Source organism: Rattus rattus, chromosome 17 (genome assembly GCF_011064425.1).
Source record: "Rattus rattus isolate New Zealand chromosome 17, Rrattus_CSIRO_v1, whole genome shotgun sequence".
NCBI classification, from domain to species: domain Eukaryota; kingdom Metazoa; phylum Chordata; class Mammalia; order Rodentia; family Muridae; genus Rattus; species Rattus rattus.
The window spans coordinates 42860647-42879651 of record NC_046170.1 but is presented as its reverse complement, the minus strand read 5'-3'; the positions used below and the strand labels follow the sequence as shown (position 1 = coordinate 42879651).

Sequence of the window (19005 nt, the reverse complement as noted above, 5' to 3'; positions counted from 1 at the left end):
GACCAGAGGGGAGATGGTGGGTCCAGCCATGGCCAGCTTATTGGGTGGAATTAACACAGATGAACTATTCTGTATTTAGAAAGCTACTCTCACCCTGGCATATTGAATTAGGCCAGGCAGCTCAATGCCAACATTACAGGGGTTTTCCTCATACAGTGCCCTCCCTTCAAGCCTTGTCCCTGAGCAGAAGAATGCCTTATAGGTGGGCACTTGTGAGGCAGAAGAAGGCACAGATCTTTGAGTTCAAGGCCAGCCTGATCTACAGAGAGTTCCAGGACAGCTAGGGCTACACAGAAACCTTGTCTCTGACCTCTGAATTCTAGGCCAGCCTGTGAGTCCCAGGATAGCCAGAGCTATATGCTAAGACTTGGTCTCAAAAAGGAAAGCTCTAAGTTGCACAGCACAGCAATGTGAGCCGTGTGACATCTTAGGAGTTCCTAGCTGACTGGCAGTTTGGTGTGTAGATGGTGGCCATCTCTCTCATGGCTGTCCACGACAATGTCCTTAATCTGCTTCTTGGTGATATTCCCTTCTCATAGCTGTGGTGGTCAAGCCTGGAACCGGTGTTGTGTAGTCAGTGGAAGAAATGCTATCAGAGCACACTGCCTCGAGAGCTGCAGAGGCTACAGGAAGCCCGGAAGTTTGCTAGCAAGTAAGCTGTAGCCCTTGGGCTGGGCTCTGTCTCTGGACATCTTTGAGTCTGAAGGCAGGGGTACTGGGATTGAGCTGGGTGACTGAGGGCAGGGGTACTGGGATTGAGCTGGCTGGCTGAGGGCAGGGGGACCCGGGATTGAGCTGGGTGACTGAGGGCAGGGGTCGTGGGATTGAGCTGGCTGGCTGAGGGCAGGGGGACCCGGGATTGAGCTGGCTGACTGAGGGCAGGGGTACTGGGATTGAGCTGGCTGGCTGAGGGCAGGGGGACCCGGGATTGAGCTGGCTGACTGAGGGCAGGGGTACTGGGATTGAGCTGGGTGACTGAGGGCAGGGGTACTGGGATTGAGCTGGCTGACTGAGGGCAGGGGTACTGGGATTGAGCTGGGTGACTGAGGGCAGGGGTACTGGGATTGAGCTGGGTGACTGAGGGCAGGGGTACTGGGATTGAGCTGGGTGACTGAGGGCAGGGGTACTGGGATTGAGCTGGCTGACTGAGGGCAGGGGTACTGGGATTGAGCTGGCTGACTGAGGGCAGGGGTACTGGGATTGAGCTGGCTGACTGAGGGCAGGGGTACTGGGATTGAGCTGGGTGACTGAGGGCAGGGGTACTGGGATCGAGCTGGCTGACTGAAGGCAGGGGTACTGGGATTGAGCTGGCTGACTGAGGGCAGGGGTACTGGGATTGAGCTGGGTGACTGAGGGCAGGGGTACTGGGATTGAGCTGGGTGACTGAGGGCAGGGGTACTGGGATTGAGCTGGGTGACTGAGGGCAGGGGTACTGGGATTGAGCTGGCTGACTGAGGGCAGGGGTACTGGGATTGAGCTGGGTGACTGGGTGAGAGGGCAGGGGTACTGGGATTGAGCTGGGTGACTGGCCTGTAAAAGAAGCTGCTCAGGTGCTCCTGAAGCCTGGTTTCACTCCAGTTCACCCTGGCCCTGCATTCTGCTCTGATATTTAACACTCAGTGCCCACAGGGATAGCACAGGGCAGGGGGCAGGCTCTCACATCACTCCTCACTTGAGAGCCCAGTCAGATTTCTGCCAGTCCTGGCTGACCTACTCTCATTAGGAACACCAAGTTCCTGCAGCACCCAGGGAGTCCTCAGAGGGCCTAAACAAGACATTACTCTTTATGGAGGACTTCCTTCTGGTAGCTAGTATTGAATCCATATGTCTATGTGTCCTCCCTGATCAGTAACCAAGTTGGTCTTGTTCCCAACTCTAATTCTACAAAGATCAGATTACTCCTTTTTCTCCTACACAGAACAGCAGCATTCGCTTTCTAACTTTTACCCTCATGGAAACTAAGATACCATGCCAGTAATAGAGTTAGCATCTCGGGCTAGCCCAGTCACAGGCCCACACGGACAAGCAAGAATACTGAGAATTCAGTAGTACTATGGCCTCTTCCTTCAAAGCTCCTGGACCCCAAGATCCCATTAAGAGCTGGGCAGGAGGGGTTGGGGATTTAGCTCAGTGGTAGAGCACTTGCCTAGGAAGCGCAAGGCCCTGGGTTCGATCCCCAGCTCCGAAAAAAAAAGAACCAAAAAAAAAAAAAAAAAAAAAGAGCTGGGCAGGATAAGCTGGTTCCCTCAGAATGCTATACATCTTATGTACAGGGATGGCCCCAAACCTGAAAGACAGACACAATCGTTTGTAGTGACTCTGGGCCCTGCATTGTTTGAAAGGAGAGCCCTTGCTATTAAACAGACCCTGGTGGCCAGGACTGTGGCGTTCAATGTCTGCAGCAATGTTTGTGTGTCAGTTTCGCCTCCGATACAGCGGCCCCAGCACCCAGCCCTGCCTGGATCTCAGCTGCTGCACTGTACTTTGCAACTAGAGAAGCTAGGAGGGAAAATGTCATGACACATCTGAAGAGGCTAGACTGCGAAAGAGAGGAGGTAAAACAATTTTCCAGGGAGGCTGGCCCACTGGCTTTCCTTTTCCAAAGTAAAAACTGTTAGCTTAGTGTTTATTGGTAAAAGGCTTTACAGTTCTTTTGGAAGTGTTTTTGTTGTGCTTGTTTTTGCCTGTGTTACAACCTAGAATAAAGCTACCAGCCAGGGTCTGGGATTTAGCTCAGTGGTAGGGCGCTTGCTTAGCAAGCACAAGGCCCTGGGTTCGGTCCCCAGCTCTGAAAAAAAGAAAAGAAAAAAAAAAAAAGCTACCAGCCAGTGTCCCCTCTTCCCATTGCTGTAGCTGTGACCCATGATGAAGGGCACTTACAGAGAGCACCTCATAGGCACCCAAGGCTGAAGCTCTGCTTCTCTGCACAGGTACAGAGAGGAACTGTTCCAACTTCTAAGCAAAGGGACAGTCAGGCCTTGAGTGCTGGGCCCTAGAGAAAGAGCCCTAACTACCCAGTGCCTTCTCTAATGTGTAGACCAAGATTTGTTGGGGATACAGAGGAAATGTGAACCAGCATTTGGGAAGGAAATCACCCCCTCAGTCCTGATACAGGTCTGCTGCTGGCTCATAATGTATATGCCAACCTAAAAACTACATCAGTAGTAGAGCCCAGTATTTGATGACTGTAATACAAACGCCCCAGGATTCTTCCAAGCCCCCTTTCCTGTTGCTTTTGAATTAATACGTGTGTGTACAAAATAAATCAGATGTGGCCCTAACGTACTCTGACCTAAGCACCTGAACAATAGTGGGCCTGGCAGAGTGGTTCACACGAACAATCGTAGCACTGAGAAGGCTGGGGCAGGGAGACTGCTGGGATGAGTTTGAGGCTAGCCTGGGCTACATAGTGAGACCCTGTCTCAAAAAAGAAAAAAAAAAGTGATTTACGATTTTCCCCCCTCCTGCGATCTACTGAGGCTCTGGGCTCTAGAGTGTCAGCGTGACTTTCACGTAGTAACTGTTTTCCTCCTAGCTCCTGATCGCCCTCCTCTTCTTTTCCTTGATGGGGCTACTCTCGTCCTATCTGACCCAACGGGTAAGTCAGACCTTTCAGCTGAGGTAGCTTTTTCTCTGCACCCCTGGCTGGCTGGGAGCACCAGGTAATAAGTCCCACTCAGACTTCAGTGTGGATCCCTGGGTATCTGAGGTTCTCCTTTTGGTTTTGATGTCTTGCTCCTGAGCTTGGCAGAGACCTGGTGGGTGTGGACACCTTTGTTCAGCTTGTGTCACCAGTTTTAGACTTTGCAAAGTAGAAAGGAAGCACAAAGATTGTCTTCCCACTTCCTTGGCTCTTCTGTGGGTCACAGGACACCGCTGAGTACCAGGAGGCTGTGGACATCTGTGCTGAGGTCCTCGCCTGCGTGGAAAGACGGAAGGTGTCCTGGCTGATGCTCTTCCAGTTGGCAGAGACGGGTGAGCGGCCATGTGGCCCTGGAATAGTGTGGGAAGGCTGGCTCTACCCAAGGCGAGACAGACATAAATCCATTAGCTGCCTGGGCAACTATGTCACTTCAGACAGTTAAGAACAACTCTGGGCAGTAAACTTTTCTGGGTTTTACTTTTTACCACGTCTTAAAAACCCTACAAGGGGTACGAATTCAGGGCACATTCACTTTTAAAGCAACAGAAGAGTCCATTCCGGGCACTCAAAGGTCTCTGAGCAGACACACCGTAAGAGGAGCAGTGAGAGAGAGAGCTTGAGGGCTTATTCAACTCCCAGTCTCTGTTCTCTGTGAGACCCAGGGGAGACCCCTCCTTCCCAACAGCTCTTACAGGTGTCCTCAGTGTAGTTGACAGGCTCCTCTGAGCGTCAGCACGGCTAGACAGAAACCCCAGGGCACATGACATGTTAGAGTCATCCCAGCACTGACACTGGGTTCAGGAGCCTACAGAGCTGATTCAGCTCCTTGGTTTTGCAGATGCCAAGCTGGGGCACCTCCTTCTCTTGGCCCCAGACCAGCACACCAGGCTGCTACCACTTGCTTTCTACAGGTAAGTTAGTCAGGTAAGTAAGCCCAAATGCTGGTGCTGGCACAGTCAGAGAAAAGGCAGTGTTTTCCCATGGTCTCTCACTGGGTGGGACAAGGTGCTTGACAGTTTGTTCCACAAATATATGCTGTAGTCTGTGCTAGCTACTCACCTCTCAGCATCTTCCAGTCAGTCCTTCACCATCCTGCCTTTACCTGCAGCCTCCTCTCCTGCTTCAGTGACAGTACCACTGTCAGGGAAGCAGCTTTCCTGCATGTTGCAGTTGACATGTACCTCAAACTGGTACAGCTCTTTGTGGATGGGGAAACCAGGATTGTGTTACCTCAGGCCAGCAGAAGCGTAAAGCTCCCAAGCCACTCCGAGCTCCAGGTAAGCGCCCCATGTCTGTGAGGCGGACACTCCTTGGGAGCGGCAGCTGAGATGTGCTCGTGCCTGACCCTTGACTGCCTGTGTGTTCTAGGATAGTCCCGTACAACTGATAACAAAGGCACGCAGTTTTCTGCTGCAGCTAATACCTCAGTGTCCGAGACAGTGCTTCTCCAACATGACAGAGGTAACAAACCCAGACATGTCCTCCCGAGCTCATTTCATAACTTAGATAAAATGAAGCCACAGCCCCGTGACACTTGAGATGGTGGCTGCATGCCACAGAGACATCAGGCGGGCAGCACAACTCAAGCGTTCACTAGCTCCTGATCTGAACAGCTTACTCAGGCTGGCCCGGGGCTGTACACACTAAGCAATGCATTTTCTCACAGCTGCTGGCTGGTCGAGGAGACTGTGACCCTGAGGTGAGCAACGCCCTCCGGCAAAGGCAGCAGGCTGGCCCCAGCTTTGACCTCTCCCAGGAACCTCATCTGTTCTGACGGCACCGGTCTCAGGCACCAGCTGCACCTTTGTGAATAATTTATTGCAAGCATAACATGGAGTTCTTGTTACACTAGAAAGTGGATTACAAATCTCCTCGACTGTTCTGGTTAGGAAAAGAGAAATTAATTATTCATAATCTGTGTCTGGCCTTATTGTTCGGTGTCCATAGGAAAATAAAACTGCTGGTACCACAGCGGGTTGAAGTACACACTCTCAGCCTGAGAGAGGTGCCCTCCACCATATGGCTGCTGGCTCTGTGAGTGGGTGTAGCACGGGATCCAACGAGCAAGCAGAACTGTGCCAGGAGGGGAGTGAGGAATGTGAGTGGAACTGTCCTTGACCTCACATCACTGCTGCGTTCCAGCTGCTCCATGTCCAGCGGTCTGTCTGCCTGCAGTCAGTCCTCAGGTCGGCTCGGGCTTCACAGCCTGGCCCTCCACGGTCCCAGCGAGGCTCAGAGGCCCAGGTGGCGGCTCTGCTTCCAAAGGCAGGGCTTGGGTCTGGGTTAGAGGATGGACCATGGACATGTGCACGTTGAGGTTGTGGGCCTTTTCAAACCGCCGACCGCACTGGTCACAGGCGAAATCCAGCTCAGTCTCTGCTTTGTGTTTGGTCATGTGGTACTTGAGGGACGCTCGTTGCCTGCACTGGAACCCACAGACCTCACACCTGGAGGGCAGAGGCAGGTGAGGTAAGCTGCACCTTGTCCCAGGCATAGGAAGTGCCCAGCCCACACTTACTGCAGTGGCTTGGCTCCTGAGTGGCGCATCTGGTGGACAAGAAGGTGCTTCCGCTGCTTGAAGGTCTGCCCACATTCGTCACAGATGTAATTGCGTACCTCTGCAAGACCAGAGCGGATGTGAGCACCAGAGCCGGCAAAAGCCAATCTGCTCCAGGAGAGGTGATAGTTATCACTGCCCTATACAACACGAGGGTGTCCCCAGGCGGGGGCCTTTGGGAACCCGCATGATTTAAAATGAAAGGCAATTCTGATAAGTTCCTGACTGAACGATGGTGGTGCACGCCCACGTCCCAGCGCTTGGGAAGCAGAGACAGGTCAATCTCCAAGTTCAATGACAGCCTGGTCTAGGGAGCAAATTCTAGGACAGTCAGGATTACACAGAGAAACCTTACCTCAAAAAACCAACGTTTCCAATATAAACTGTTTTCATTATAGAAGATTTCCAGGTTCCTCAGAACACTGTCACATGGCTAGGTCTTCCCCACAGAAATTGTGCCTTTCAAACCTTTTTGTTTGTTTCTGAGCTAAGATCTCGCTGTGTAGCCATGACTGGCCTTCCAGAGAGATATGCCCAGCCTGGCCTGTGGAAGCACAGATCTCTCTCTAGACGTCGTCCCAAAGTAAAGCCCTAGACAGTGCAGAGAACGTTTCTGGTGGAGGGAAGTGGTTTGATGCACGTTGAAAATCAGCTTCTCACGCTCGTCAACAAAAGCTTTAGCCACATCAGTATGGTGTCTCACACCTGCAACCTCAGTGCTCCATGGTTCAAGACCTCCTCTGCTGTACATCAGACTCGAGGCCAGCCTGAACCACACGAAACTCTCAAAAACAGAGCAAAAGCCATGGAGAAGGCTCAGCAGGTAGAGTCTTGCCTCCAAGACTGAGGACTCCATCCCGGATCCCACGGGGTAGGGTTGACGCCTACCAGCTGTCCCGTGCTCCGCACGCGTGCCGTGCGTGCTCCCATCTTTACACCAGGGCTGCACAGCACTAAGCACCAAGTGTTCCAACCCATGCTGCCTACACAGCTACAAAACGCCTGGCCTCTTCAGCTAAACTACTGAAGAGTGTGTTTTACCTCGTTTTGTTTTTTGAAGCAGGCTTCTCTATAGCCCTGGCTGTCCTGGAACTCTTTCTAGACCAGGCTAGCCTTGAACTCAGAGCTCTTCCTGTGTCTCCCTCCCAAGTGCTGGGATTAAAGGCGTGGGCCACCACCATCCTGCTGTTTCCAATCTGCAGAAAGCGGCTGCTCTGTGCACTGTGACAGGCTACAGAGCTGGACAACCTAGACCAAAGGGAGTTACTCTAGCAGGAGGCATGCCCAAAGGCTAAGCAAGGACAACTGACATTCAGCTGGGTCTCATCACAAAACCAAGTAAATGATCCACCAATAAAATGCCTAAACGGTAATGTGAAAAAGATTTGTGTGTGTGTCATTTATATAAACTCCAGAAAAATTTAACAATCTACCTGAATGAATGCTGCGAATGTTTCCTACATTTTAGATGTGTGGCGGTGTGCATGTGCCATACAGCAAGTGTGGAGGTCAGAAGGCAGTTCTTCACCATGTAGGTCCTGGGGAGATCAACTCAAGTCATTAGACTTGACGGACGCCTTTACCCACTCAGCCATCTTGCCAGCTCTAGTGTTGTTTTGTTCTGGGGAGTTTGGGGTTTTAAAAGGGTTTCTTTGTATAGCCCTGGTTGTCCTGGAATTAGCTCTGTAGACCATGCTGGTCTTGAAGTCACAGAGATCCAGCTGCCTCTGCCTCCTAAGTGCTGGGAGTCAAGGTGTGTGCCACCACTGCCTAGCCCTAGTGTTGATTTTTAAAGGTGAATTCACAAGAGTACTAGAATTTCTGTGTTCTCAATGCTGAAAAGTTGCTCAGACTTAAAAGGAGTGGGTACCATCAGGAATTCAACAGAGAGGAGGACTCCAACTTGTATGTGGATTCAGAATACCTATGTGGCACAGAAGCACCTGATCCCAAGCTTCTGGGTAGGGTTTGTCCCCCTGGCTGGGTGCCTGGGGTCCACTGACGGCACAGCCTGAGACGGGTACCTGTGTGGATGAGCTTCACGTGTCGCTGTAGGTATCGGTCGATCATGAATACCTTGTTGCAACCAGGGTGTGGGCAGGGCCTTTCTCGGACCTCCTCATGGTGCTCCTTAATGTGCTTCTGGGGGAAGAAGGGACGAGAGACCCTGTGATGAACACATCCCCCCCAGAAGACCCTGCGTAGTGATCCAAGCAGTTGACAACCGACTACTGGAAAGACAACTACTTCCTACCCTATACTGCTGGCTCCTTTAAGCCAGTGTCATAGAGCAAGGGGCTGACTCCACATCCACTAGGATCATGGGAGCCTTTGAGAAGCCTGCACATGGCTCTATGGAAATACCCGGTGCCTCCAGCAGGTTCAGGCAAATACCCAGGGAAAGTCAGTCAAGCACACCCCACCCTGAGAGCAGCTTGACTGAGGATACCCATTCCTCACCTTCATGCCGTCAGCCCCCCGGTATACAGCTGTGCAGCCCTGGTAAGGACACTTGTAGATGGTGGGCAGCTCCTCCCTGTAAGGCAGAGCATATGTGGAGGTGCTGACACAGCACACAGATGCCCCAAACTGCAGCCTGCTCACCTCTCACAGCGGAGCTTTTTCTTCCATCCAGGCTTGGGGCCTGGCTTCTTTCTGATTTTGGGCTCTTCAGGCCTCTTGGCTTCTTTGCCTTCACTCTTCTTCCCAGAGACCCTGGGGGCAGGGGGACAATTTAGTGACGTTTCGTTTTAAATCTCTATTTGGAGTTGATTCTTGTCTCTTCCTGCATCTACAGTTTCCTCCAAGCTTTCCTGACTCGGCTGCCTCTGTGCAGACTGAACCTCTTCCATCACTAGCCATCCCAGTCAGCACAAGCCTGGGTGGGTGGGGCCTGAAGCGACACCTTGGGCAGGGTACACAGCCCAGAAAGCAGCACGGACTGTCACGTGACCATCACACTTTTAGAATTGCAGTCCTGTGTGCTAAGCCCCCAAATCAAGGGATGGTGATAGGGACAGCGGTAGAGAATTCTGTCGGTTCTGTTACAGACCACCTCGAGCTAGAAAGGGGCTCAGCACACCTGCTGAACTTGAGGTTCTGTCAGGCGCCTGCCCAGCAGCCAAGGGCGTGTTTCCAGCCCCAAGTCTCGTATTTCATATACGAACAAGGAAGAGTTCAAAAAGGAGACAGCTCGTGTCCAACAGCACCAAAGAGGATAAAAGCCAGCACAGTGTTGCATCTGACAGCTTCTGGGCTAACTCGAGAGCACTGCTTGAGGCAGAAAGCGTGAGCTCAGCCCACACACCAAGGCCTATCTCAAAACAAGCAAACGTTAAAGTCACCAGCTTCTGTGTAGGAAGTGCTGCTCAGCTGTGACGCAAGAAGAGACCAATGTGCTCAAGAACGTAGATCTGGTCCACCCTCCAACATGTCTTTTTAAAATGTTACGTGTGTGGGTATTTTGCCTGCATGTGTGTTCAGGCTCTGAATTGCTTACGGAGGTCAGAAGAGGGCGTCAGAGCCTATGGATCTAGAATTATAGATGTATGAGCTGCCGTGTGAATATTGGGAACCAAAACCTGGTCCTCTGCAAAAGCAAGAAAGACTTAACTGATGAGCCGTTTCTTTAGACCCAAAATATCATTTTTAATCAGTAGTAGAAGCAAAGCTAAGACCCTGCCTCAGAGAGTAAAGAACAACAGAAGGCTGGCGAGTCCAGCTCTGTTTTCACTGAGCACAAGCAACAACCTGGCTTCATACACAAAAACCTTGGCGGGGAGGGGGGAACAGAGCAGACTGGAATTTCATACAGAACTTCTGGAGACACTGAAGGGCCAAACAAGGTATGTTTTGGTGCTGTCTGTGAGGCAGGATCTCACAGTCTAAGCTGCCCTGGTAATAAAAGAGGTAGCTCAGTGGTTAAGATAACCTGTGGCTCTTGAAGAGGACCTAAGTTCCAACACCCAAAGGGACCTGACAATCAGCTGTGAGTCCAGCCCGGGAACCCAGCACTCTCTTTGATCTCTGAGGGCACAGATAAACCCGCAGGGCGACGCCCACACTCATAAAACAAAGCTAAATAGATCTTTTTTTTTTTTTCTTTTTTTCGGAGCTGGGGACCGAACCCAGGGCCTTGCGCTAGCTAGGCAAGCGCTCTACCGCTGAGCTAAATCCCCAACCCCTAAATAGATCTTTTAAAAAATAGTAAAACATGGGCAGTGATGTCTCACGCCTTTGATCCCAGCACTCGGGAGGCAGAGGCAGGCAGATCTCTGCATTCGAGGCAGCCTGGTCTACAGACAGTTCCAGGACAGCCAGGGCTACACAGAGAAACCTCATCTCAAAAAACAAAAATAAATTAATATTAATAATAGCAATAAAGCAAATGGTTAATTTTTGAAAGCTAAGGCAGGCATAATGGTCCACACTTTAATTCAACGCTCAGGAAAGAAAGGTAAATGGCTCTGAGCTTGAGGCCGTCCTGATCTTCACAAAGTCCCAGAGCAGTCAGGAGTGCATGATAAGACTCCATCTCAGCGAGAGGTAAGAACGGAGAAGGAGCTGAGGACGAATCACCTATAACTCAGCACCTGGGAGAGCAAGGCCCGCCTGAGATCACCAAACCCTGTCTCAGAAAACAACAAAAGCTAAGTAGCCCAGTACTTACTCCACAGTAGCTCACACCACTCTCGGGAGACTGGAGCAAAAGGATCAGATTCTCAAGGCCTGCTTGAGTAACAAAGGGAGGTGAGCCCAGTGTGGGCTACGTGGGGAATTCTAGATCAGAGAGAGCTATATATAGCAAGACAGTGTCTCAAACAAAACACCCGAAAAGGAAGAAGAAATCACCAGGCTACAACATGTAGACTATTCCACTTGTCCTTGTCTGGTAACTGTCCAGTGTCCTGGCTGAGGGGATGGCCTTTTCTGACAGTAACTTCCTTACACACTAGACTGGCTGGGCTTAGAGCAGGTAGCTCTGAAGTCTGTGCCTTGTGTTTCACAGGTAAACACTTCCCGTCCTATGACTGTGCTGCCCTCTAAGCCCGCTAACCACTCAGGAGGACCACCTGACCAGCCAGAGCTGTAAAGGCTGAGAGAGTGCTGAGGAGGCAAATATGTGAGGAACACAAACCGAGGGTTTCTTGGGGTCCTGTTCTCAAGTCCTGGAGACCGCAGCACAGATGCTGCCGAGCGCTTGCTGCATCTACAGAGGACCCAGGTTTGGTTCCCAGCACTCACATGATGGCTCACAACCACCTGTAATTCCTGTCCCAGATTTGATGCCCTCTTCTGACCTCTAAGGGATCCAGCACGCACTTGGTACACATACATGAATCCAGCACACACACATATACACATTTAAAAAAAAAAAAAAAACAGGGGTTGGGGATTTAGCTCAGTGGTAGAGCGCTTGCCTAGCAAGTGCAAGGCCCTGGGTTCGGTCCCCAGCTCCGAAAAAAAGAAAGAAAAAAAAAAAAACTATCTTTAAAACCTCTGGCTTCGGGTTGGGGATTTAGCTCAGTGGTAGAGCGCTTGCCTAGCAAGCGCAAGGCCCTGGGTTCGGTCCCCAGCTCCGAAAAAAAAAAAGAAAAAAAAAGAAAACCTCTGGCTTCAGCAGTGGTGGTGCACACTTTAACCCCAGCACGTGGGACAGGTGAATCTCTGATCCCAGGATAGCCAGGACCATATGAAGAAACCCTGTCTTGAAGAAAAAAAATTCAGAGCTGGAGAGATGGCTCAGCAGTTACGAGCACTGACTGCTCTTCCAGAGGTCCTGAGCTCAAATCCCAGCAACCACATGGTGGCTCACAACCATCTGTGATGGGATCCGATGCCCTCTTCTGGTATGCATGAAAACAGGGACAGTGTACTCACATAAAGTAAATAAATCTTAAAAACAAAATAACAAATCTTAAAAAATAAGTATTATTAAAAGAAAGAAAGAAGGGAGGGAGAGGGAGGGAGGGAGGGAAGATAGATAGACAGACAGACAGATAGACAGATAGACAGACAGACTGATTCTCTAGTGGGGCCTTAGGAGGCATTCAGGCCAGTGTGTATCATGAGCAGCAGATGCCCATATCCACTGATACCTAGTCCTACCTCCTGCAGAGTACAGTTTCCACTGAAGTAACACACTGTACTAAAGGTTTGTTAAAATGTATCTCATGTGTCCCACACACAGTACATTATGTTCACCTCATGTCTTGGTGACAGGACATGCACAACAGAGCATGTGTTACATCTTAGCAGAGCAACCACTTCCCCACCTGCCTGAAAATGAAACCCACTAACCCCCAATCTTAGGCTAGGCCCCCAAACCACCTACCAAAGTGGCTCAAGGGAGAAGTCACTGGGAAGGGGACAGGGAGTGCTTACGGCAGCACAGCCTGCACTCTGGCCACAGGTCCCCCAGCCAGGTCTCCGTCCTATGACACCTGCTGAAGTGAAGTGGCTTGCTTGGTACTGCATCAGACTCTGATCTTTCAATGTCACCTTTATTTCTCTTCCTCTTTCCATAAGGAATATTAGAACTTATATTAAAAAAGAAACAAGAAATTCTTGGGTTTCCTCAGCTGATAGTGTGGAGCCCAGAGCTGACTGCACTTTGGATTTTCACTCTGAACTGGGAACCACTCAGACACTGGCAATGAGGTAGTCACTAACTAGCTATTGGGTATGTAGTTCTTGGGACAGGGATAGGAGAACAGAGGCCCTAGTAGAGATGAGTTCTGTCTCTCCTCGTTAGAGTCTTCTGTTTTCTTGGCAAAGGAAAGGGAAAACCAAAGAATGACTGCTTTAAGAAGTCAGAGCCAAGAGCCACCCTGAGACGAACAGTCACAAGGCTCGGTTCCTGGGCTTCACAGAGACAGGATCCAGGGAACAAAAGGGACAGCTGGAGTAAGACCAGAGACATGCTCAGGGACAAACCAGGGGCAGGACCAGAAAGAACTACTAAGAGACCCCCTAAAATCAGACTGTCTTACCAGCAGGGCTACCTGCCACCTCTTGATACATACTTAGGCCAGGTCGCCAAACCACCAGGAAGAGGATGCAAAGATCAAGGGGAATCCTAGCACATTCCGTTGTTCATCTGGCCTTTCAGACAGACATTCTGATTCACTTAGAAGCCAGTGAGATAGCCCAGCAGGTAAAAGGCTCCTGCCACCAAGCCTGACAACCTGAGTTTGATACCTAGGACCAACACAGTAGAAATGGTTCTCTGACCTCCTCCTTCTGTGCAACACACACACACACACACACACACACACACACACACACACACACACACACCACTAAACAGACAAAAACACAGTAATAAGTAAATACACACATGAGAGAAACAGACAGACGGATCAGGGCAGAGGGAGAGGTCACTAGACTTAGGCGATGAACCAAAGAAAGGATGGGCCTGGGGCTGGGGATTTAGCTCAGTGGTAGAGCACTTACCTAGAAGCGCATAAGGCCCTGGGTTCAGTCCCCAGCTCGAAAAAAAAACCAAAAAAAAAAAAAAAAAAAGAAAGGATGGGCCTCAATTCCCCATGTTTCCACACCTCTTAGTTTCATGTGCACCATGGCTAACCTGTAAATGACCCCCCAGAAGGCATATGCTTAGACAGGGCTATATTCTTACTTCTTTTCTGGGTAAGGCTCAAAGGACTCATCCGAGGACTGTAGGGTTTGCTTCTTATCACTGTCATCTTCGCTCAGGACGTCTCTAGGAAAGATGAGGGAGCCTTCAGCAAAGCACTGACTGGGTAGAGCATACCCAACATGGCCTCCTGTCTTCAGGTACTTCAGACCCCATAGTCCATGCATCACTTCTGAACACCTCTTAAGAAATCTGAAACCCCCAACTCCTCAATCTGCCCTCTTAGGAAGACACGCCACTCACTGGAACCTAACAAACTGGCAGCCTTCTCCCTGAAGCCACTTGTGCGGAATACGGGACCCCAAACTCTCAAAGAGCTTAGTTATTTACAGCAGGGGAGAGTGTGAAGATTTAAAGGAGATTCAGAAAGTGACTGTATCAGCCATCAACTGTGAACACAGGGTTATGACCTTGTCCCTAAAACATGACTCACTGGCCTCTGGAAGGCAGAAAACAGCCAGTCTAGCAAGCCTGGTGTTCTCCTAGACAGGCCTCTGGCTATCTGGTCAGGGTAGGGTCTGCTACAGGCAGGCTAAGAGCCCAGCGACACATCTGGTCCTCACATGAGTTGTGGGGCAAAACAGAAGGGGCAAATGCCCCTGAGTAGTTCTCAGCCCAGAGCTGAGAGACCCACTGACCCCTTCCAAAGGAGGCCTGTCCTCTCCTCACCCCGCACAGAGCTTCTGCTCCAAGTCTCAACATCACTACCCCAAAGGCCTGAACCTAGCATCCTCTGATCTAGTGATGCTGTCGCTAGTACAAGACTAAGGCCTTTAAAGCAGCAGCACAGGTAACGGCACAGGACCAACTGGGGCAGTGTAAACGAGGCAATCCCGACTGCTGTGGACCAACTGGGGCAGTGTAAACGAGGCAATCCCGACTGCTGTGGACCAACTGGGGCAGTGTAAATGAGGCAACCCCGACTGCTGTGGACCAACTGGGGCAGTGTAAACGAGGCAACCCCAACTGCTGTGGGGCGGAATGGAACGGTGCTCCCCCTGCAGAAAGCCAAGTCGGGAGCCAGAGGCCTCAGAACAACCCTGGCCACTCCTCTCCTCCCCACTTCTGAGAAGGAGGGAAGGCAAACATGCCAACCAAGGGTAGCAGCTCTAGAGAGGCTGAGTCTGGTTTTGGAAGGAGAAATTTAGGCTGTTTAAACCCACTCTTCTCTCACCCCTCAGAAAGGTCACTGAACTCGTCTTTTACCCGATCATCCGAGGTTGAAGATGGAACCTGCTTCTCACCCAGTTGCCCTGGCAAACAAAGAACAGGCTCTGGTTACCAACAACGAGCACAGAAAAGGCCTTGCCTGTAAGGAGGCAATGCCCCTGCCTAAGGACACACCTTCCTTACTGGGGCCAGCAGGCCTCTGGCCTCAACTTCCTCCACTCTCACCCCGACACTCGCTCTCTCAGTCTCTGCTGTTCTGAGAATGGCCCACTCCGCACAGTGTACAGCATTTGACAGGATTCTGCTATCAAAACAGTTGTGCATTCTAAAGTCAGGGGCATCCTCCTAGGGCCTTGCCTGGAGCCTTCAATAGCTGAACCACATGGGTGCCTACATCTTTAAATTTTAAAGTTATTTTTATGTATATGACTGTTTTGCCTGTGTATATCCCTGGTGCAGGCAGAGGCCAGAAGAGAGCCTTGGATCCTCTGGAATCGGAGTTAAAAATGGTGATGAGCTACCATGTGGGTCTTGGGAATTGAACCAAGGTCTTTTGCAAGGACAGCAAGTAGTGTTCTGAACTGAGCCGGATCTTCAATCCTCCTCCCTTTTTTTTTTTTTTTTTTTAAAAAAAAAAGACAAGGTCTCTCTATGTAGCCTTGACTCTGCCCTGGAACTCTCTATGTAGACCTGGCTGTCTGGTCTCAAACTCACAGCAATCTGCCTGCCTTTGCCTCCCCAAGAGCTGGGACTAAAGGTGTGTGCCACTGTGCTTGGCAGCCGTCCAGCGTGTTTAAAGAACCCCAGTGTGGAACTGCAGGTGGGAATAGCTGAGCACCCACAATTGGCCATGAATCATATGAAGGCAAGAGGCAGTCAGAAGCTGCCCCAACTCCCCTAGCACGGTGCTTAGGAACAGCTGCATCCCACCCACAGCATGTCCCACAGAAGGGCCAGTCAGCAGAAGAGGCTACCACACTATGGTAAAGTAGCAGCCTCTTTGTCTGCCTCCTAGTCCTGCAGACAATAGCCCCATTCTTCTCTCTCCTCAGTCACCTCAGCCTACAAGAACCACCAGTGCCCTCTGGCCTAAGGGCAGGCTCAGAGGAAGACTGAATGCCACATGAGCAATGCCATTACAGAAACTGGTGAATCAGAGGCCTACTTGTGAAGAAACAGTGTCAAGACAGGCTGGTAGGGCCACCCTACTCTTAGGTGTTGAAATAGCACAGGTTCTATGGGAAAGGCACTGCAACTGGATCCTCGTCTCCTGCTGCCAGCTGCCTATACCATCATCTCTATGCACACAGTACAGAAATCCACTGTCGGCTGCTGACAGCCTTGGTCGGAATACTGACTCCTGCTCTAGCATAAGCCACAGTGCTGCTTACCTGGGGCCTCACTGGGAGCCAAGTTTGGCTGTATATAGGGGCTTAGCCCAGGTCCCACAGAGTCTCCATGTGAGTGCAGCAGGGCCACATCCACACTGGGCAATGTCTTGGTCTCAGATCCAACTTGAGTTCCTCTGGCCTGGCAGAGCTGAGAGGCAGCTCCAGCGGGGTCTGACGCTGAGCTCTGGGCCAGCCGTGGTGCTAGCTCCTTTCCCCATTTCACTGCTAATGCACTGTCCAAAAGGAGAGCTCTGCAGCCGGAGTCTGTGTCCATGGTGAAGTCATGGCCCTGGTCGCAGCCCCACACAGCCTGGATGACGCCACAGTACTCAGAGGACAGTGTCCTCTGAAGGCTGGGCAGACACCCACAGTTGACTGCATGCTCATGCACCCAGCCCACCAAGCCGTGCAGACACTGAGGGCTCGAGGTGATCAGATCAGCTGAGGAGAATCAACAGAAATGTCAGTCTCATGGTGGTCAACGCTAGGCCCAACCTGAAATGCCCACCCTGGCATGTATAGCACTCACCCATACATGCTCCTTCCTCTGCCACTGTGGGAGGCTGAACACCGACCCTGCAAAGCATCAGTGTGGCCACAGTTTAGGAACCTCTCAAAGTCACAAAGCTCCCTAGTTGTCGTCCCCAGGGCCCCTGTTAGCTGCCCTGTTCTCTCTCTTCTAATGAGCTCTACACCCTCAGATCTCTGCAAACATTGCCACCACAGCACCTCATTGTAACATCATGAGGGGCTTATACTAGTTTTTGTCCACCCCAAGCCACTGCCCTAAGTCAACACCTAGAACACAAGGTGACAAACCCCTAAAGGTCCCAAGAAATCCAACGAGGGCCTACTTTGTACAAGGTTTCCGCTGGCCAGCTGGGGAGACATTGACTCTCTGTAAGAAGGACCTGAGAAGGCTGTGGCACTGATAGAATTGGGTGTAGCAGTTCTTGCAGACAAACTGAGGCAGGGCTGGGTCCTGGTGCACAGCAACACCCAGCAGACGCTGGAAGTCCCTGATGAAGACACGCTCCCCTGGGGACAATCTCTCTGAGGTCTCCCCAGGCACTCTCTCAGAGATGCTTCGGAGGCTCCGTGAGGAAAACTTCCCATGGCAGAGACGACAGTGCCCCATGGCAAGAGTCCGGCCTGCTCCTGTGCAAAGAAGCAAATGTTACGTAAGTGAGGTACTTACGCGTGAGGACCACACTTCCTCCTGGCCTTCTAACACTGGAAGCAGAGAAGTGCCTGCACTGGGCTTCCTAAACACACTAGCAGCAGGACTCAGGAGTGGGCCTTCCTCACTGAACATTCCATTTCCAAAGAACCCCAGAGGCCTCCCCTGAAGATGGAACTTGACTACTGCTGGAGCGTCCTAATTCCAAAAATGAGCAAGCTGCGCCTCACTGCTCATCGATGCCCGCTGACTAACTGTCTTGTCTGCAGTGTGTACAAGATGCCACCTCACAGCCCCTAGTGGAACTAAAGGACGGCTTATAAAGGAAATCCATTCTCAGATTAAAGAACACCACACGAATGCACTTCATGCTGTTACTCTAACCAACTACTGCTTATTCACAAACTCGCAGCCACACAAGGACCAAGCAGTTCAATTAACTCAGTACCCACCACAGGTTTAGGTTATGGGCCTGTTTTAAGCATCAAGAAACTGGGGTTCAGAGAAGTTAAGCAATTACCCTAAAAGTACCTAGCACGAAGAGCAAACCTGAAGCCACGCCTGTGTACCTTCAAATCTTAAACACTAAATAGCGACACAGAGCAGGAAAGGATCGGCTGTCTGACCGACAGAAGGAAGGGCTTCTATCTGCAGTAGAAGCGCCTGGTTTGCTCTCAGAATCACCAGGCTGGCACTAGGGCCAGAGGACGCCTGGCACCCACCTGCCTCGTCTGTGCCGTCCTCGCCCGTGTCCCCACAGGAGCGCGTCGAGCCCCAGCTGAGTTGAGCAGCCGCCCCGTCAGCGCTCGATCCGCCGGTGCGAGAAGGGCGACCCCGAGTCCGACCGCTTCCACAGCTGCTGCCCGAACTCCCGCGCTGCCGAGCTATTCCAGGAGACAGGAAGCGGCCGAGTCGGTCCCGCTTCATGGCGGCAGCCGCCACTTGATCCCCGCTCCGTGCTATTCCGTGTGGCTCGGCTCACTGAGTTCTGCTAGAGCGGACTTAACTTCACTCAGTCCCGTTCCGCTACACTCCGCCCCGCCGTTCGGCTCCGCTCGGCTCCCCGAGATCTGAGCCTGGTGAACGAGGGGTGGAGCGAAGTGGGGAGCGGCCCGGGAGCCACAGTAGCCACTGCTGTGTCGAGAGCCCAGAGTTCTTAGGGTCGCTCAGAACTTGCGACAGGCCCATAAAGGAGGAGCACCCGGGAGGGTAAACTGCCTCGAACTGACGCACGGGCTGTGGCACTTAGAAAACCTCAAAACGTGAGGTTCTTTCCACCAGTCTTCTCGTCGACACTCAGAGTAAGTCCGACAGAATAGCTGACAAGACCCACCTGACCCCCTCTAATCGGTAAACCCAGTTCTGCGCGGCGGGGCGGGGCCGGCGGAAGTGTATCTGGGTCCCTTC

At 51.5% G+C, this 19005-nt stretch overlaps 2 protein-coding genes across 2 annotated transcripts in view; one reads left to right on the top strand and one right to left on the bottom strand.

The window, feature by feature from the left end:
- The window catches only part of Fanca (FA complementation group A), a 56618-nt gene extending 51057 nt beyond the window's left edge, over nucleotides 1–5561 (top strand). The window contains exons 36-43 of the mRNA XM_032887323.1: nucleotides 540–652; nucleotides 2420–2555; nucleotides 3536–3598; nucleotides 3870–3975; nucleotides 4482–4554; nucleotides 4752–4920; nucleotides 5012–5104; nucleotides 5310–5561. Coding sequence (XP_032743214.1) covers nucleotides 540–652; nucleotides 2420–2555; nucleotides 3536–3598; nucleotides 3870–3975; nucleotides 4482–4554; nucleotides 4752–4920; nucleotides 5012–5104; nucleotides 5310–5417 — 861 coding nt within the window. The 3' untranslated portion in view covers nucleotides 5418–5561. The remainder of the gene's footprint in view (nucleotides 1–539; nucleotides 653–2419; nucleotides 2556–3535; nucleotides 3599–3869; nucleotides 3976–4481; nucleotides 4555–4751; nucleotides 4921–5011; nucleotides 5105–5309) is intronic.
- On the bottom strand, nucleotides 5443–19005 carry Znf276 (zinc finger protein 276). The gene is made up of 11 exons (XM_032887321.1): nucleotides 18321–19005; nucleotides 17273–17576; nucleotides 16948–16994; nucleotides 16419–16859; nucleotides 15032–15110; nucleotides 13840–13923; nucleotides 8805–8915; nucleotides 8661–8736; nucleotides 8225–8342; nucleotides 6162–6261; nucleotides 5443–6090 (listed from the first exon to the last, which is right to left on the bottom strand). The coding sequence occupies exons 1-11, from the start codon at nucleotides 18523–18525 to the stop codon at nucleotides 5826–5828; spliced, it is 1830 nt and encodes a 609-aa protein (XP_032743212.1). The 5' UTR covers nucleotides 18526–19005; the 3' UTR covers nucleotides 5443–5825.